General features: G+C 48.1%; 2 protein-coding genes across 2 annotated transcripts in view; one reads left to right on the top strand and one right to left on the bottom strand.

Annotated features, from left to right (window-relative positions):
• LOC116987847 (dedicator of cytokinesis protein 2-like) overlaps nt 1–19,871 on the top strand; it is a 1,012,655-nt gene that overhangs the window by 420,309 nt on the left and 572,475 nt on the right. The gene's annotated exons all lie outside the window — the stretch shown is intronic.
• Nucleotides 18,008–19,871, bottom strand: part of LOC116982653 (protein INSYN2B-like) — a 128,964-nt gene continuing 127,100 nt past the window's right edge. Inside the window, exon 4 of the mRNA XM_033035970.1 lies at nt 18,008–18,537. Coding sequence (XP_032891861.1) covers nt 18,351–18,537 — 187 coding nt within the window. The 3' untranslated portion in view covers nt 18,008–18,350. The remainder of the gene's footprint in view (nt 18,538–19,871) is intronic.

The raw sequence follows: 19,871 nt of genomic DNA, 5'->3' as shown, positions 1-19,871 counted from the left end.
AAAAGTTGTAAATTGTGTGTAGGATAGTGCTAGTGTACTGGGAGATCGCTGGTTGGTGCGGACTCGGTGGGCTGAAGGGCCTGTTGCCGCACTGCATCTCTAAAGTCTAAAGAGGGACTGGTGGGATAGCCTTAAATGGGGCATCTTGGCCGGCATGGGCAAGTTGGGCCGAAGGGCCTGTTACCGTGCTGTGTAACTATGATGGCAACTAAGGCAATCGGGGAGCAGTAACAAAGTGCTCCTCTTGTTGTGGCCATGTTGGCGTGGCGGTATAGTTGCTGCCTTACAGCACTTGCAGCGCCGGAGACCCGGGTTCCATCCCGGCTACGGGTGCTGTCTGTACGGAGTTTGTACGTTCTCCCCGCAACCGCGTGGGTTTTCGCCGCGATCTCCCACACTCCAAAGGCGTCCTTGTAGATTAGATTAGATTAGATATAATTTATTGCCACACAGCCAGGCTGGTGGAAATTTGGGTTGTCTGCAACGATACAATGATAAAGAACACACAACCACAATAAAACTGTAACACAAACATCCACCACAGCATTCATCACTGTGGTGGAAGGCACAACATTTGGCCAGTCCTCCTCCATTTCCCCCCCGTGGTCAGGACCAGAGTCCAGAGTCAGTCCAGGATCGGCTCTTCCTCACCGGAGACCGCGGCTTTAAGTTGTTGTTAGTATGCAGGTTAATTGGCTTGGTGTAAGTGCAAATTGACCCTAGTGTGTGTAGGATAGTGTTAATGTGCGGGGATCGCTGGCCAGTGCGGACTCGGTGGGCCAAAGGGCCTGTTTCCGTGCTGTATCTCTAAACTAAACTAAAAATGTAGTTGTTTTTGCATGTAAGAGCCATTGATCTGCAGTGTCACATCCCATTCTAGAAGCCAGCAAATGCTTTGTTTCAACAGAGGTTAATGGGAAGATGGTATTCTGAATGATGAGTAGGTTTATTAAGTTAAAGCTATCCAAGGGCAACACAGTGGCTCAACGGTTTGGACTGCTGCCAAATAGCTTCACTGATCCAGGTTCTATCCTGACCTCCCCTGCAATCTGCCTGGAGTTTGTACGTTCTCCCACATCCCAAAGATGCACAGGGTGGTAGGCTAGTTAGCTGCTGTGAATGATCCCTTGTGTAAGCAAGCGGTAAAGGAATCTGGGGGAAGTTAATGCACATGAGTGAGAGAACAGTTTAGTTTTAGTTTAGTTAAGTGTGTGTCTTGGTTTTTTTTGTAATGTCATAACTGTAGAAATGTAATTTTGTTCAAACCTTGTCTGTTTGAAGGACAATAAAAGGCATTCTATTCTACTTGGCTAATAAACATTCATCCATTCATACACCTCGATAAGATCACCCCTCATTCTCCTGCGCTCCAGGGAATAGAGTCCCAGCCTGCGCAAGCTCTCCATATAGCTCAAGCCCTGGCAACCATGTACTAAATGTTATTCCCTTTATCATGTATCTGTACACTGTGGACGGCTCGATTGTAATCATGTATTGTCTTTCCGCTGAATGGCTAGCACGCAACAAAAAAGCTTTTCATAGTTCCTCGGCACACGTGACAATAAACTAAAACTGAATTTAATAACGTCCTAACCTTGAGGTCACACTTTGAAGACCCATTAAAAAGTATATATTATCGGGCAGTCCAGGATTCTCCTAGAAATCTTACAATTCATTTTGAAGGTGAGAAGCATAAGTGTATAAATACTATTCAAAGTGTGACCTCAAGGTTAGGACGTTTTGTTCTCTCTTGTAGCCAGATGCCCTTGAGACATGAGTTAGCCCACGTTGCCTGTTTAACAGAAGTGCCACGCTGACTGAATCCATTCCATGAATCATCGACTTCCCATTTGCTTTATTGGGACCTCCACAGGTTTGTGATTTCTAAATCCATGGATCACCGCTTTCCTGAATCAACTGATTAGCGGTGTTCTTTTATTCACTCGCACAATGCGGGCATTGCTGACAAAGTCGATATTTATTGCTGATCCCTAATTGCCATTGAGAAGGCGGTGGTGAGGCTGGGTCTCGGACGGCCGCATTCATTCCCCGTCAAGGTTCTCCCTCCGAGCTGTACTGGAGGGAGTCAGGGAGTCTTGCAGCTCCGAAACGGGCCCTTCGGCCCAGCATGTCCATTCTGACCGGGATGTGTAGGAAGCAACTGCAGATATTTTAGTTTGTAGAGTCATAGAGTGATACTGGATGGAAACAGGTTCTGGACACACGCAACATCGGGAACATGTTTCCTGCCTCTAGGTCCTTACTTATCATCTACCTCATTATAAACCCTCGCACTATCTTTCCTGGACTGTAGCTTTGAATCACTTCTTTGAATCACTTCCCTCTGGAAGGCGACTCCGGACTGTCAAAGCTGCCACAGCCAGACATAAAAACAGTTTTTATCCACGAGTAGTTGCTCTACTCAACAGCCAAAAATCTGTAGCCTCCCTTTGATCTGGTATTTTGTTGGTTCACATGCTTGATCAATGGTGTTTTATCATTAATATTTTATTATTATTAATGTTTAGTGTTTTCTGAGTCATTCGTAACTGTCACTGCATGTCATGTTGTTACTTGTGGGCGGAGCACCAAGGCAAATTCCTTGTATGTGAATACTTGGCCAATAAACACACTTACTTACTTACCTTGCACTAAACGTTATTCCCTTTATCCTTTATCGGCACATTGTGTACGGTTTGATTCTAATCAGGTGGAGTATTTCCGCAGTACCTCAGTTGTATGTGACAATAAACGAGGGCGGCATGGTGACACAGTGGTAGAGTTGCAGTCTTACAACACCAGAGACCCAGGTTCGATCTTGACTACGGGCGCTGACTGTGTGGGGTTTGCACATTCTCCCTGTGACCACGTGATCCCTGTGATCTTTGCCTTAAAGATAGCGGAGTCAGGGGATATGGGGAGAAGGCAAGAATGGGGTACTGATTGTGGATGATCAGCCATGATCACATTGAATGGCGGTGCTGGCTCGAAGGGCCAATTGGCCTACTCCTGCACCTGTTGTGTATTGTCTATTGTCTATTGTCTATTGTCTATTGTCACGTGCGTTTCCTCAGGATACTCCGGTTTCCTTCCACGTCCCAAAGATCATAAGATCATAAGTGATAGTAGAATTAGGCCATTCGGCCCATCAAGTCTACTCTGCCATTCAATCATGGCTGATCTATCTCTCCTAACCCCATTCTCCTGCCTACCTTCGCCCCATAACCCTTGACACCCGTCCTAATCAAGAATCTATCTATCTCTGCCTTAAAACATATCCATTGACCTGGCCTCCACAGCCATCAATGGCAAAGGATTCCACAGATTCACCACCCTCTGACTAAAGAAATTCCTCCCCATCTCCTTCTTAAAGGAACCTCCATAAATTCTGAGGCTACGACATCTAGTCCTGGACTCTCCCACAAGATGGGTGTGTTTCTCGGTTAATTGGCCTCTGTAAATTGCCCTTAGTGCCTAAGGCCTGGATGTGAATGTGGGATAACACAGCGATCAATGGTCGGCATGGACACGCTGGGCCGAAGGGCCTGTTTCCGCGCCGACAATTTCAATCCATTCGATCAAATAAAGAGACAGAAATCCGGCAGAATGTACTGTAACTTTTTAGTAAAACAGTATTTTTTAAATAAAGAGGTTTCTGTGTAATCGGTGTATGTACATATTGTTCGGGTGTCATTTTGACATTAACCTTGTCTCTCAATGGTGTTAAATACAGCATTTAGTTCATACATATTAAGTAAAACTAACTCCCACCCCACCACCCCAGAGTAAAGGATAGATGATGAAATCATTAGTGCACTGTTATTCTTTAACTGCAGAGGTAATCCAGAGATCCCATAATCACATACGGTCATAGAGATAGGAGGATTAGGCTATTCGGCCCATCAAGTCTACTCCGCCATTCAATCGAGGCTGATCTATGTCTTCCTCCTAACCCCGTTCTCCTGCCTTCTCTCCTAATGCCCCTGTCCCACTTAGGAAACCTGAACGGAAACCTCTGGAGACTTTGCGCCCCACCCAAGGTTTCTGTGCGGTTCCCGGAGGTTCCCGGAGGTTTTTGTCAGTCTCCCTACCTGCTTCCACTACCTGCAACCTCCGGCAATCGCCTGCAACCTCCGGGAACCGCACGGTAACCTTGGGTGGGGAGCAAAGTCTCCAGAGGTTTCCGTTCAGGTTTCCTAAGTGGGACAGGGCATAAACTCCTGACACCCATACTAATCAAGAATCTATCTATCTCTGCCTTAAAAATATCCATTAACAGCCTCCACAGCTGTCTGTGGCAAAGAATTCCACAGATTCACCACCCTCTGACTGAAGGCATTCCTCCTCATCTCCTTCCTAAAGGAATGTCCTTTATTTCTGAGGCTGTGACATCTAGTGGAAACATCCTCTCCACATCCACTCTATCCAAGCCTTTCACTATTCTGTAACGTTTCAATGAGGTCCCCCCCACCATTCTTCTAAACTCCCGCGAGTACAGGCCCAGTGCCGTCAAACACTCATCAATAACCTCGGCTATTTGGGATTTTGAATGTCATTTTAAATTAACGGGAAGTGTCAGGTCTCGGAGACAGTTTGGAAAGATATCAATGGCTCACACGAGAGCATAGAACAAAGATTCACCTTTAACTGCTTTGATCTCACCTTCCTTGTGTTTGACACTTGTTTTTATTCCGACAGTGACGACACTTTATAAATCCTTCAACTATCTCTCAGAAGTCCTGAGCGTGTGACAGGTGTAGATACATTCTCGTTTTGGCACTCACCCTCTTGTCTTTTAATTCATCGCTGGCTGTGATATCATGGTGGAAACGGCTGCTTTATTGCCGTGAAAAGCTAGTGCTGATATACGAACCTTTGAACTGAGGTTGTAACCAAAACAAAAGACACAGAGTGCTGGAGTAACTCAGCAGGTCAGGCAGCATCTCTGGAGAACATGGACAGGTGTCGTTTCGGGTCGGGACCCTTTACAAACGTCCACCTATCCATGATCTCCAGAGATGCTGTCTGATCCGCCGAGTTACTCCAGCATTTGTATATTTTTTTCTGTAAACCAGCATCTGCAGTTCTTTGATCCTACTCCAACGAAGGGTGACTGACGAAGGGCAACGTACATTGTGTTCCTACGCTCCTAGATCCCTCTGCCCCACGACACTGCCCAGGGCTCTACGATTCACTACGAAGGTCCAACCCTGATTTGATGCGGGCACCTCTTTTTGCTGGCCAAATGACCAGGCAATCTCAGTCTAACTCGCGATGGACAAACGAGCAACATCACACTCCGACAAAGGGCGCCAGGGACCACATCGGCCACGCGATCTCACGTCATGGTTTAGGTCGCACCCACATAATGGTGAGGGAGACGTTGGAGGGGTAGGAAGGTTCCCCGACCTTCTAAAACCCCGAGGTTGCTACTCTTCAAATTGTCTGATCACCTTCAGAAGTCATAGGAGCAGAATTAGGACATTCGGCCCTTCGAGTCTACTCCGCCATTCAATTGCCTATCTTTCCCTCTCAACCCATCTCCATAAGTTTCCACTGGTGGGAGAGTCTTATACCAAAGGCCATAGCCTCAGAATAAAGGACGTACCTTTAGAAAGGAGATGAGGAGGAATTTCTTTAGTCAGAGGGTGGTGAATCTGTGGAACTCATTGCCACAGACGGCTGCAGAGGTCAAATCAATGGATATTTTTAAGATGGAGATTGATAGATGCTTGATTAGTACGGGTGTCAGGGCTTACGGGGAGAAGGCAGGAGAATGGGGTTAAGAGGGAGAGATAGATCAGCCATGATTGAATGGTGGAGTCGACTTGATGGGCTGAATTCTGCTCCTATCACTCATGAACATATGAACGTATGCCTGATCTCTCCCGTGACAAATAGCCGAGCCTTGTCTAAGCCCAGACTCTTATTTTCCCCAAACCTTCCAGGTTTTTAATATGTCAATGATTCCGTGTGAAATTGTTCGGAAACCTTGAGATTGGCTCACGCCTGGAGCCGGTGCTAAGATCCTCTTTAATCGAGTCATAGAGTGATACAGCATAGAAACAGGCCCTTCGGCCCAACCTGCCCACACCAGCCAACATATCCCACCTGCTTGCGTTTCATCCCTATCCATTCAAACCTGTCCTATCCATGTACCTGTCTCAAGGGCCCTGTCCCACTGTACGAGTTCATTCAAGAGCTCTCCCGAGTTTAAAAAAAAAATCAAACTCGTGGTAAGTACGTAGAATGTACGTAGCGGGTACGTCGGAGCTCGGGGACATCTCTTAGCGGCTCGTAACGCTAACGGCAGGTACTCGGGAAGACTCGTGAAGACTCGTGAAGATTTTACAACATGTTGACAAATGTCCACGAGAGCCCCGAGTACCGACGAGCGGCCATTACCATAAATCTCCGAGTTCGAATCAGGGCAAACTCGGGAGAACTCTTGAATTAATAGTGGGACAGCCCCATAACTGCTTCTTAAACGTTGGGATAGTCCCACCTTCAACCACCTGTGTGAAAAAGTTACCTATCAATTTTTTTTCCCCTTCACCTTAAACCTATGCCCTCTGGTCCTCGACTCACCCACTCTGGGCAAGAGACTCTGGGCTTCCACTTCCAATACGAAACCATTAAATTAATATTAAACCTGTTAACTTCCAGTATGAAACTATTTACATCCATCGCTTCAGCCTGTCTCCCTGTCCTCGTCCCCACTGTTGCTGGCCATAAATAACATGAAGTGCCGCGCTGAAGGAAACTGCCTGCCAACAAAATCAGTTGCTGACTTCAATCACCCGATGTAAAATAGCATTCTTTTCTCATCAGAGCCCAGCATAAAAAAGCGCGTCTCTCTTCAACGTAACTCACTCTGATAAGTAAGTAGTGCCACGTACGTTCAAATGAAGCGAGGATCAATCTCGCCCTTTGATTGTAAATCTCGCGCGTAACTGTGTGCTGAGGTCGTCAGAGCTGGCAATACTGTTGATGGACTTCGGTTCAAGGCTGAGGTGATGGGGAGATAAAGAAACATTGGATGGGGGCATGGATGGGGGAGGGGCAGGGGAGGGGAGGAGGTGGGAACGTTTAGTCGTCGAGAGAGGGGGAGGGAGGGGAGAGATAGTCAGTCACCAGAGAGTGTCACCAAGGCTGCCAGATGCAAAGGCCAGTGTAGATTAGGGTGAGAGAGGCGGAGGGAACACAAGGCAGGGGCAAGCCAGAGATGTGTGGGGGCAGAGGGGAACAGAGAAGGTCTGGGAAAGAAATAAAGTGCCTGTCCCACCTGGCCGTCATTTGCCCGTTACGCAGATGGCACGCAAAGATTTTGTACATCACAAAATCCTGGGGCGCCGCGCGCGACAGCGCTTCACCGCCTATGTCACCATGCACCATGCGCGCATCACGTGCGTGTCACGCCGTGACGCGTAAATTATGTCGCGTAAATTACGCGCAAATGACGGCCAAGTGGGACAGGCGCTTAAATCTTGACCGCTTGACGGCACTCGGCCTGTTCTCGCTCGAGTTCAGAAGGATGAGGGGGGACCTCACTGACACTTACCGAATAGTGAAAGACTTAGATAGGTGAGATGTGGAGAGGATGTTTCCACTAGTATGAGAATCTAGGACCAGAGGGCCATAGCCTCAGAATGTATGGACGTACCTTTAGAAAGGAGATGAGGAGGAATTTATTTCAGAGGGTGGTGAATCTGTGGAATTCATTGCCACAGGCGGCTGTGGAGGCCAAGTCAATGGATATTCTTAAGGCAGACATTGTCAGATTGTTGATCAGTTATGCCCCTGTCCCACTTAGGAAACCTGAACGGAAACCTCTGGAGACTTTGCGCCCCACCCAAGGTTTCCGTGCGGTTCCCAGAGGTTGCAGGTGGTTGCCGGAGGTTGCAGGTAGTGGAAGCAGGTAGGGAGACTGTCAAAAACCTCCGGGAACCGCACGGAAACCTTGGGTGGGGCGCAAAGTCTCCAGAGGTTTCCGTTCAGGTTTCCTAAGTGTGACAGGGGCATTAAGGTGTCGGGTTGGGGAGAAGGCAGGAGAATGGGGTTAAGAGGGAAAGATATGAAAGGATTGAATGGCAGAGTAGACTTGATGGGCCGAATGGCCTAATTCTGCTCCTAGATCTTATAAACTTATGAAGACACCATAGTGTGGAGCATATTGTTGATGAACATTGGGAGATATGATATAGAGTCAGGAGTGGCCCATTCCACCCTTCGAGTCTGGTCTACCGCTCATCAAAATCTTAACATGTCTTCCACCCCAGTGCCATGTTCCAGCACTATCCCCCATAATTCCTGACTACCTGTATTCCCAGTAATGTATTGATTGTAGGATTGAATGAAAAGGGATTGAACTTCCATAGCTTTCCAAGTTAGAGGATTCCAGAGACCTATCACCCCATGGCAGCAGAAATGTCTCCTCATCTCAGTCCTAACTTGAAAGAGGCCTTTAGCGAGTCATGTGGATATGGAGAGAATGGAAAGAGCTGGAGCACTTGCAGGCAGAGGAGATTGTTTTAACACGGCATCATATTCAACATGGACCTTGTGGGCTGAAGGGCCTGTACCTGCCCTGTGCTGTTCTACGTTCTCGGTTCAATAGACAATAGGTGCAGGAGTAGGCAATTCGGCCCTTCGAGCCATTCAATGTGATCATGGCTGATCATCCACAATCAGTACCCCGTTCCTGCCTTCTCCCCATATCCCTTATCTCCGCTAACCCTAAGAGCTCTATCTAACTCTCTCTTGAAAGTATCCAGAGAACCTGCCTCCACCGCCCTCTGAGGCAGAGAATTCCACAGACTCACCACTCTCTGTGTGAAAACGTGTTTCCTCATCTCCGTTCTAAATGGCTTACCCCTTATTCTTAAACTGTGTGGCCCCTGGTTCTGGACTCCCCCCATATCGGGAGCATGTTTCCTGCCTTAATAATCTTATACCCTTAATAATCTTATACGTTTCAATAAGATACCCTCTCATCCTTCTAAATTCCAGAGTAGATTCCTCGACTGACGTCTGGAAGGCGCCAATCGCTACTTTATCGCGACGCTAAACCAATCATCGCTGGGAAGAATCTTGTGAACCTCCTCTGGACCCTCTACATAACCTGTACTTATTCCCTCAGATACTGGGCCCAAAACTGCTCACAATATTTGTGTCCCTCCTACCCTGACTTTGAGCCCGAAAAAATATCTCCACTGAAACTTCAAGTGTTCCTTCTCTCCAGCGACGATGCCTGACCCGCTGAGTTACTCCAGCATTTTTATGTCTATCTTCACCATATTTCAAATGTGGTCTCACCAGTGCCTTATAACGAAATCCTGAGCATGACAACCTTGCTTCCATATTCTAGTCCTCTCGTAATGAATGCCAACATTGCCATTGCGTTCCTTACTACTGACTTAACCTGCAAATCCATCTTCTGGGAATCCTGCACCAGCGCACTCAAATCCCTTCGCCCCTCCGATTTCTAAATCCACTCCCCTTTAAGAGAGTAGACAAAAATGCTGGAGAAACTCAGCGGGTGAGGCAGCATCTATGGAGCGAAGTAATAGGTGACGTTTCGGGCCGAGACCCTTCTTCAGACCCCTTTAAGAGAGTAGTCTGCGCCTTTATTCCTTCTACCAAAGTGCATGATCGTATACTTTGCTGCACTGTATTCCACCTGCCACATCTTTGCCCACTCTCCCAAACCCTTCGGCTCAAACTCTCCTCACGCGATTATTCCGCAGCTCAGGAATTTGTATTCCCGGTCCCTGTTGTCTATTGTCCGCTGAAAGGTGAGATGAGGATGGATGTTTTTGGAGCAGGGGACACAGTTTGAGAATAAGGGGAGGCCAATTGTAATATAGAACATAGAGCGTAAAAGCCTCTTAAATTCCCCTATCGTATCTGCCTCCACCATTACCCCAGGCAGCATGTTGCAGGCACTCAGCACCCTCCGTGTAAAAGGACTCGCCCCGCGCATCTCCATGAAACTTTCCCCCTCTGACCTCACAGTTATGTCCTCTAGTGTCAGGCATTTCCACACTGGGGAGAAAGCTTCACACTTGCCCCGCGCACATCTCCTTTAAACTGCGCCCCTCTCATCTTAAAGCTACACCCTCTAGACCGTGACATTTCCACCTTGGAGAAAAAGGTTCAGACTTGCCCCCACACATCTCCTTTAAGGGTCTGTTGCGCTTGGCGATTTTTTCGGCGACTGCCGGCATCGTGCCAGTGTCGCCCAAAGATTTTGAACATTTCAAAATCCGGCGGCGACAAAAAAAAATGTTGCGACACTTGAGAAAACACCGCACGTCAATACGTCATCACGCCACGTCACGTCGCACCACGCCACAAAATTTTCAGTGACCTGATACGTCAGTCAATGATGCCAGCAGTCGCTGAAAAAATCGCCAAGTGGGACAGGCCCCTTAAACATTACCCCTCGCATCTTAAAGCTACGCCCTATGGAGCATGACATTTGCAGCCTGGGGGGAAAAGGTTCTGACTGTCTACCCTGTCTATGCCTCGTATCATTTTATATACTTCGACCAGGTCTCCCCAACACCTCCGAAGACATGTTCATACTTCAGCAGGGTGGGCCCTGGATCGCCACTGGAGGTGATGGAGCATGGCGGTGTTGACGGAAGGATAAGCATTAGCTGAGACCCATTAGCGAGAACGTTCTTGCAGTTCTTTACGAAAGCGCCGTCGCGATTTTTTTTTAACAAAAAAAATAAATTTCTGTTCATCGTCCGATTGCAAAAAGGTTGTACTCCGGACAATGCAGCCCTTCCGCGCCCCGGCAGTACGGTGGGGCCCCCGCGGGTGAGTATCCGCCGCGAGGCTCGGACCCACGTTCTTCTGGTGGAGCAGAGGCCGGCAAAGTTAAGGACGTCCTGCTTTGATTGTCGGGAACGGCGTAAGACTGGAGAGAAGCGGCCTGTACCTCTCCCACCTCAGTCCTCACGGTGGAAGCATACATTCAGTGGAGCATACATTCCATCTCTCAGCAGGGTCTGAAGAACGGTCTCCACCCCGAAACGTCACCCATTCCTTCTCTCCAGAGATGCTGCCTGACCCGCCGAGTTACTCCAGCGCTTTGTGTCTATCTTCGGTGTAAACCAGCATCTGCAGTTCCCTCCGACACATTCCATCTGTCAGCCTCTTCAAGCTCATAGACCCATCAATGAGTCCCTGGAACCAACATACATAAATAAGGTCAATTAATGCTTGCTTATGACTGCGTGGCTCATATTAGACAATAGACAATAGGTGCAGGAGTAGGCCATTTAGCCCTTCGAGCCAGCACCGCCATTCAATGTCAGGGGATATGAAGAGAAGGCAGGAACAGGGTACTGATTGGGGATGATCAGCCATGATCACATTGAATGGCGGTGCTGGCTCGAAGGGCCGAATGGCCTACTCCTGCACCTATTGTCTATTGTCTATTGTCTATCTCTCCATGCTGTCCGGGAACATTACCATCTGGTTTGGGAATTGCTCTGCCAAGGACAAGAAGGCTCTGCAGAGAGTAGTGCGTTCGGCCGAACGCACTATGGGAACTTCACTCGCCCCCATGCAGGAACTATACATCAGGAGGTGCAACTCCAGAGCCAACAATATCATGAGAGACCCCTTCCACCCCTGCAACGGACTGTTCCAGCTGCTACGGTCAGGCAAACGCCTCCGTTGCCATGCGGTGAGAACGGAGAGGTTGAGAAGGAGTTTCTTCCCAGAGGTCATTCGGACTGTAAACGCCTATCTCACCAGGGACTAACTTTACTGAACGTTTTTCCTTCCATTATTTATTATGTAAAAGAATATGTGTGTTATGATTGTGTTTATAGTTTGTTTGGTTGTTTGGTTGTTTGTCTTTTGCACAAAAGTCCGCGAGCATTGCCACTTTCATTTCACTGCACATCTCGTATGTGTATGTGACAAATAAACTTGACTTGACTTGACTTGAGTTGCCGGCCCCATCTTTAGTTTGGAGACACAGCATGGAAACAGGCTCTTCGGCCCACCGGTTCGGTGCCGACCAGCGATCCCCGCACGCTAGAACTATCCTGCACACGAGGTGCCAAGTTACGGAAGCCAATTGACCTGCAAACCTGTACGTATTTGGAAAGTGGGAGGAAGCTGGAGCAACTGTCTATTGTCTATTGTCTATTGAGATAGACAGCTCAGATCCTCGAGCGCTGGCAACGTTCTTGTAAATCCGCTCTGCACCCTTTCCGATTTAACAATATCTTTCCTGCAACTTGGAAGAGAACCTGCCAGTGATGTGTCCCCACCTTTGTCCTTCCCAGCGGTGGAGGGTGGTGATTAGGTAGGTGTCGCAGGCAGCCATAATCACATTGAATGGCGGTGCTGACTCGAAGGGCCGAATGGCCTGCTCCTGCGCCTATTGTCTATTGTCTATTGTCAGTGCAGTTTGGAGATGGAACACACTCTGCAGCAGGCAGTGAAGGGGATAAATATCGAGGGCGGTGGACGCGGGCAAATCAAGCCGCCTGCTTTGTCCTGCAATCCGCTGATCTAACTTTGGCGGAAGAAGCACTTTGATAAATAGTTGTGTCCTTTCATCGATTTTTGAAACGATTGCTCTGCCTGACACCAGCTCCTCTGTCCCCTGTACTATGTCTGCCTATCCATTAACCTTCACCCATCCTCCTCTCAGCCGACCGCACGGCAGCACAGAGATTTATAGTGGATGCATCAGCTGAGGAGAGTGGTCAGCGGGGAAGCTTCTCCATACTAAAAACCTCTCAGTACGTCATTGACTCTCACAAAGAACAAAGGGACGTGGCTCATTTGAAGAGGTGGAAAAGTGAGTGCTTCCCGCTATCCTCTGTGGTTAAGACAATAGACAATAGACAATAGGTGCAGGAGGAGGCCATTCGGCCCTTCGAGCCAGCACCGCCATTCAATGTGATCATGGCTGATCATCCACAATCAGTACCCCGTTCCTGCCTTCTCCCCATATCCCCTGACTCCGCTAATTTTAAGGGCCCTATCTAGCTCTCTCGTAGTAATCATCTTCCCGTCTAAAGGCGTCATATCAGTGTCGCCAAAAGATTTTGAAATTTTTGAAAATCCAGCGGCGACAAATAAAATGTTGCGAACACTTGAAAAAACATCGCGCGCCAATGCGCCATTGCGCCGCGTCATACGTCATCACGCCGCAAATTTTTCGGTGACCTGATACGTCAGTCAATGGTGCCGGCAGTCGCCAATAAAAATCGTCCAAGTGGGATAGGCCCTGTAGTCTCATCAGGCAGGTTTAACATGTCATGGAGTCATGTCGCACGGAAACAGGCCCAACTCGTACACGCCTGACCTGCCGAGTGTTTCAAGCTGGTTTTAGTTCAGTTAAGAGATACAGCAGGGAAACAGGCCCTTCAGCCCACTCATCGATCACCCATTTACACTAGTTCTATGTGATCCCAATCCCTACACCCCGGCCAATTCCTCTTCTCCTCTCCCCCATCGGGCAAGAGGTACAGAAGTGTGAAAACGCACACCTCCAGATTCAGGGACAGTTTCTTCCCAGCTGTTATCATACTGCTGAAGCATCCGATCGCCAACCAGAGAGCAATCCTGGCCTACCATCTACCTCATTGGAGACCCTTGGACTAACTTTGATTGGACTTTAATCTGTGGAATTCTCTGCCTCAGAGGGCAGTCGAGGCCGTTTCTCTGGATGCTTTCAGGAGAGAGTTGGATAGAGCTCTTAAAGATAGCGGAGTCAGGGGATATGGGGAGAAGGCAGGAATGGGGTACTGATTGTGGATGATCAGTCATGATAACAGTGAGTGGCGGTGCTGGCTCGAGGGGCCGAATGGCCTATTGTGTATGGTCTATTTATCTTGCACTAAATGCTATTCTCTTTATCCTGTATCTGCACACTGTGGATTCCTTGTTTGTCATCTTTCCGCTGACTGGTTAGCACGCAGCAAAAAAGATTTCTACTACCTTGATGTACAAGTGACACCAATAATAACAAACTACCGCAAAACTAATCTCATTTGCACGTTAGATCCATAAACCTCTCATGTTTTGCCTATTTTGTGTCTGCCTGATGCTTCTTGATCGCAGCAATTGTTTCTGATTCCAATAGACAATAGACAATAGGTGCAGGAGTAGGCCATTTGGCCCTTCGAGCCAGCACCGCCATTCAATGTGATCATGGCTGATCATCCACAATCAGTACCCCGTTCCTGCCTTCTCCCCATATCCCCTGACTCCGCTATTTTTAAGAGCCCTATCTAGCTCTCTCTTGAAAGCATCCAGAGAACCTGCCTCCACCGCCCTCTGAGGCCGAGAATTCCACAGACTCACCACTCTCTGTGTGAAAAAGTGTTTCCCCATCTCCGTTCTAAATGGCTTACTCCTTATTCTTAAACTGTGGCCCCTGGTTCTGGACTCCCCCAACATCGGGAACATGTTTTCCAGCGTCTGCAGTTATTTCTTAACCAGGAATAATTGGGGTAACATATGATGAGCGTTAGACGACACTGGGCCTGTACTCGCTGGAGTTCAGAAGGACCCAGAGGAACATTCATGAGGTCACAGCTAGAACGTGCAAACTCTACAGAGACAGCTCCAGAGGTCAGGGTTGAAAATATTAAAATTTAAGTTTTATGAAGGGTCCTGGCATAAAATGTCACCCAACCACGCCCTCCAGAGATGCTGCCTGACCCACTGATTTACTCCAGCATTGTGTGGTCCAGGTTAGATTAGTTTCCCCTGGATGAGGCCAAGGTGAGTCCTACTGGCTTCACACTTCGCATCTCTTAGAAAACATAGAAAATAGGTGCAGTAGTAGGCCATTCGGCCCTTCGAGCCTGCACCGCCATTCAATATGATCATGGCTGATCATCCAACTCAGTATCCTGTACCTGCCTTCTCTCCATACCCCCTGATCCCTTTAGCCACAAGGGCCACATCTAACTCCCTCTTAAATATAGCCAATGAACTGGCCTCAACTACCTTCTGTGGCAGAGAATTCCACAGATTCACCACTCTCTGTGTGAAACATGTTTTCCTCATCTCGGTCCTAAAAGATTTCCCCCTTATCCTTAAACTGTGACCCCTTGTTCTGGGGGAGGGGGGGGGACCTCTTCAATTCTATCTCACTGCTCCTGATTTTACCTCTGGCCTTTGTGCCAACCTACTGACCAACGAAAAAACCCTCACGCCTGTTACTATCCACGCCCGATATTTCAGTATTTAATCGGATTGCAGTCGATCTATTTGATGCTGGATGAGTGATTTACTTTAGACTTTAGAGATCCTGTGCGGAGACAGGCCCTTCAGCCCACCGAGTCGGTGCCGTCCAGCGATCCCACACTATTCCCACACACTGGCGACAATTTTACAATATTTTACCGAAGCCGATTAACCTGCAAACTCACACAACTTTGGGATGTGGGAAGAAACCGGAGCACCTGGAGAAAACCCAGGCAGTGATGGGGAGAACGTACCTACTCCGTACAGACAGCACCCCTGCTTTGCTTTCCTCCCACACTCCAAAGACATACAGGTTTGTTGATTAATTGGCTTCAGTAAAGTTGACTCCGTGCGGTTCCCGGAGGCTGCAGGTGGTTGCCGGAGGTTGCAGGTAGTGGAAGCAGGTAGGAAGACTGACAAAAACCTCCGGGAACCTCCGGGAACCACACGGGAACCTTGGGTGGGGCGCAAAGTCTCCAGAGGTTTCCATTCACGTTTCCTAAGTGGGACAGGGGCATTACTCTGAAGTCCAAAATCTAAAAGTAAAGTCTAAATCCCCTTGACTGCTGAGTTGTTCTCTGGTGCTGGAAGGCAGCAATTCTACCACTCCAGCTGTTTTGTGTTGTGCTCAAGATTCCAGCATCTACAGTACACTCCCTCGTGTCTTCTCCCCGAAATTCCCGTCCCTCCACAGGGAAGAATCCCACTAGCTCTGGCCAAACCTGTACTATTCAAATCTTGTGTAGGAGAGAACTTCAGAAGCTGGTTTAAATTGAAGATAGACACAAAATGCTGGAGTAACTCAGCGGGACAGGCAGCATCTCTGGAGAGAAGGAATGGGTGATGTTTCAGGTCGAGACAGTCTGAAGAAGGGTCTCGACCCCGAACGTCACCCATTCCTCCTCTCCAGAGATGCTGCCTGTCCCGCTGAGTTACTCCAGCATTTTGTGTCTCACTTCTACTCATGGTTCCTCATGGACCTAAGCAATCTGTATTCTGAACCGACAGTACACTCGATGATAGACACAAAGTGCTGGAGTAAATAAAGGGCCTGTCCCACTTACGTGACCTTTTCGGCGACTGCCGGCACCCGTCACAGGTCGCCGAAAATGTTCAACATGTTGAAAATTCAGCGGCGACCAGAAAGACGCTACAACTGTTTGGGTGACTAGGAGACTACCGTACAGGCGACCTCTCATGACCACATGCCCCCTGGTAACACCCCGCAGCATGTCGCCAGGCATCGCCTGTATGGTCATGAGAGGTCACCCAAACAGTCGTAGCGTCTTTTTGGTCGCCGCTGAATTTTCAACTTGTGCAAATTTTTCGGCGACCTTTCACACCACATCTTCTCCATTCTGCCATCTGGGAAGAGGTACAGGAGCATCAGCTGCAGAACCAGCAGGATGCTCCACAGCTTCTTTCCACAGGCAATAAGACTGGTTAACGGACTGTGTCCCCCTCCCGATATATCATACACCAACACATCTAACCTCGCCTATACTTTGACAGCTAGGCACCTGTCAAAGCAAAGCCACTGTTCAGTCTGAATATCTGGACAGGCTAGATGCAGGAAGATTATTCCCGATGTTGGGGAAGTCCAGAACAAGGGGTCACAGTTTATGGATAAGAGGGAATTATTTTAGGGCCGAGATGAGAAAATAATTTTTCACACAGAGAGTGGTGAATCTGTGGAATTCTCTGCCACAGAAGGTAGTTGAGGCCACAGTTCATTGGCTATATTTAAGAGGGAGTTAGATGTGGCCCTTGTGGCTAAAGGGATCAGGGGGAATGGGGAGAAGGCAGGTACAGGATACTGAGTTGGATGATCAGCCATGATCATATTGAATGGCGGTGCAGGCTCGAAGGGCCGAATGGCCTACTCCTGCACCTATTTTCTATGTCTATGTCTATGTTTTCTGTTTTTAACTCAATTTTAGGCCTATTTTAGATATGTTAATTTTAAAGTCGTATGTAATTATTCTGTTTTTATTAACTGCACTGACTGTAACTGATGAGAAACAATGTTTTCGTTTCTTCTGTGTGTGTAAGTACTCAGTGAAATGACAATAAAGTAGATACTGAATACTGACGGGTGCCGGCAGTCACTGTAAAGGTCGTGTGAGTGGGACAGGGCCTTCAGGCAGCATCTCTGGAGAAAAAGGATGGGTGATGTTTCGTGACTGAACTGTCCTTTACCTACCTTTTTCAAGACTGAGTTAGAATTAGCTCTTAGGGCTGAGGAAATCAGGGATATTGGGAGAAGGCTGGAACGGAATACTGACTTTGATCAGCCATGATCATATGAAAACATATAAGATTGTTAAGGGTTTGGACACACTAGAGGCAGGAAACATGTTCCTGATGTTGGGGGAGTCCAGGACCAGGGGCCACAATTTAAGAATAAGGGGTAAGCCATTTAGAATGGAGATGAGGAAACACTTTTTCACACAGAGTGTGGTGAGTCTGTGGAATTCTCTGCCTCAGAGTGTGGTGGAGGCCGGTTCTCTTGATGCTTTCAAGAGAGAGCTAGATAGGGCTCTTAAAAATATCGGAGTCAGGGGATATGGGGAGAAGGCAGGAACGGGGTACTGATTGGGGATGATCAGCCATGATCACATTGAATGGCGGTGCTGGCTCGAAGAGCCAAATGGCCTACTCCTGCACCTATTGTCTATTGTCTATTGAAAAGGCAGTGCTAGCTTGAAGGGCCGAATGGCCTACTCCTGCACCTATCATTTCTATGTCTCTATGTTTGGTGAGCTCGACGGTCTTCATCTCGAGCTTCCTTCACCTCCTCCCCTCCGACCCCTTTGTACAAACGTGTTTAATAGCAATGTTAAACAATTAGATTTAATGTTGGAAATAGAGGATTCTTAAATTACACCCTGCAGATGTGTAGAACACTTTTTTTTTGCATTTTTTCTTTTTGTTTCTCCGTTGCGGCAATTTGTCTGAAAATTCAAAAAAGCTGGTGTTCCGAAAACGGTCACCTCATGGATTTCACAGGCTTCAATGGTGCAGGAAGCTCCAAGCTCGTGGTAGTCAGGTGGGAAACAGAGAGCCGACTTCTGCACTGCCCTCTCCATCAGTCCGTCAGCGGTAAGTTCCGAAGTTCACAAGAACCAAAAGCATTTCCTTTTAGATTTTTTCGGCTCTGTCCTAGCTGCCAACCGAGGCGTGGGTGAGTCGCCCTGTTTACTGGGTGTGGAAGGGAGCTCGGCGCTTTGGCCCGCCTCTGTCTCCAGGGAGCTCAGGACTCGATGAAACCTGCCTTCCTGCTGTCTGAAGTCGTGCTCCACACTGCAAGCAGAAGAGAGAGAGAAAAAAGAGCACATTAGTTTTTGTCTGACCCCTGTTTTTCTGCATCAGTTCATCGTTCTTTCGACAGTGGCAGAGTCATACAGCGCGAAAACGGGCCCTTCGGCCCGACTTGCTCACACCGAACAGTTTGCAGTTTTGGTCCACTACTTTGAGGAAGGACATTCTTGCTATTGAGGGAGTGCAGCGTAGGTTTACAAGGTTAATTCCCGGGATGGCGGGACTGTCAAATGCTGAGAGAATGGAGCAGCTGGGCTTGTACACTCTGGAGTTTAGAAGGATGTGAGGGGATCTCATTGAAACATATAAGATTGTTAAGGGCTTGGACACGCTAGAGGCAGGAAACATGTTCCCGATGTTGGGGGAGTCCAGAACCAGGGGCCACAGTTTAAGAATAAGGAGTAAGCCATTTAGAACGGAGACGAGGAAACACTTTTTCTCACAGAGAGTTGTGAGTCTGTGGAATTCTCTGCCTCAGAGTGTGGTGGAGGCAGGTTCTCTGAATGCTTTCAAGAGAGAGCTAGATAGGGCTCTTAAAAATAGCGGAGTCAGGGGATGTGGGGAGAAGGCACCGCCATTCAATGTGATCATGGCAAACATCTTCTCCACATCCACTCTATCCAGGCCTTTCACTATTCGGTAAGTTTCAATGAGGTCCCCCATTATCCTGCAAAACTCCAGCGAGCAGAGGCCCAGTGTCGTCAAACGCTCATCATAGACCCAATCATCCCTGGGATCATTCTCGTCTGATCCCTCCGTCACGCCAGCACATCCTTCCTCAGATATGCTTTCAGATAGGTGGTTGGTTCCCTCAGCAGTGAGAACACTGCAGTCAGTTTGGTAGTGGGAAGGCATAAGATTGAAGAGTAAAAGGAAACTAATGGAGGCCTGGTTCTGCATCTTGAACGTCCAGGAGCGGAAAAGGATGCAGAAAGTTGTGACCACTGCCCAGTCCATCATCGGCTCTGACCTCCCCACCATCGAGGGGATTTATCGCAGTTGCTGCCTCAAAAAGGCTGCCAACATCATCAAGGACCTACACCATCCTGGCCACACACTCATCTCTCCACTACCATCGGGGAGATAGTACAGGAGCCTGAAATCTATTACATCCAGGTTCAGGAACAGCTTCTTCCCCACAGCCATCAGGCTATTAAACTCACCAACAAACAGACTGAACTGTAACAGCCTAGTGCACTTTATCTGCTTATTTATGTGTATATTGAACTGAACTGTTCTGTATTTATGCTTGCAATATTCTGTTGTGCTGAAGCAAAGCAAGAACTTCATTGTCCTACCTGGGACACATGACAATG

The sequence above is a fragment of the Amblyraja radiata genome, chromosome 1, assembly GCF_010909765.2.
Source record: "Amblyraja radiata isolate CabotCenter1 chromosome 1, sAmbRad1.1.pri, whole genome shotgun sequence".
NCBI classification, from domain to species: domain Eukaryota; kingdom Metazoa; phylum Chordata; class Chondrichthyes; order Rajiformes; family Rajidae; genus Amblyraja; species Amblyraja radiata.
This window is presented reverse-complemented; position numbering and strand designations above follow the sequence as displayed.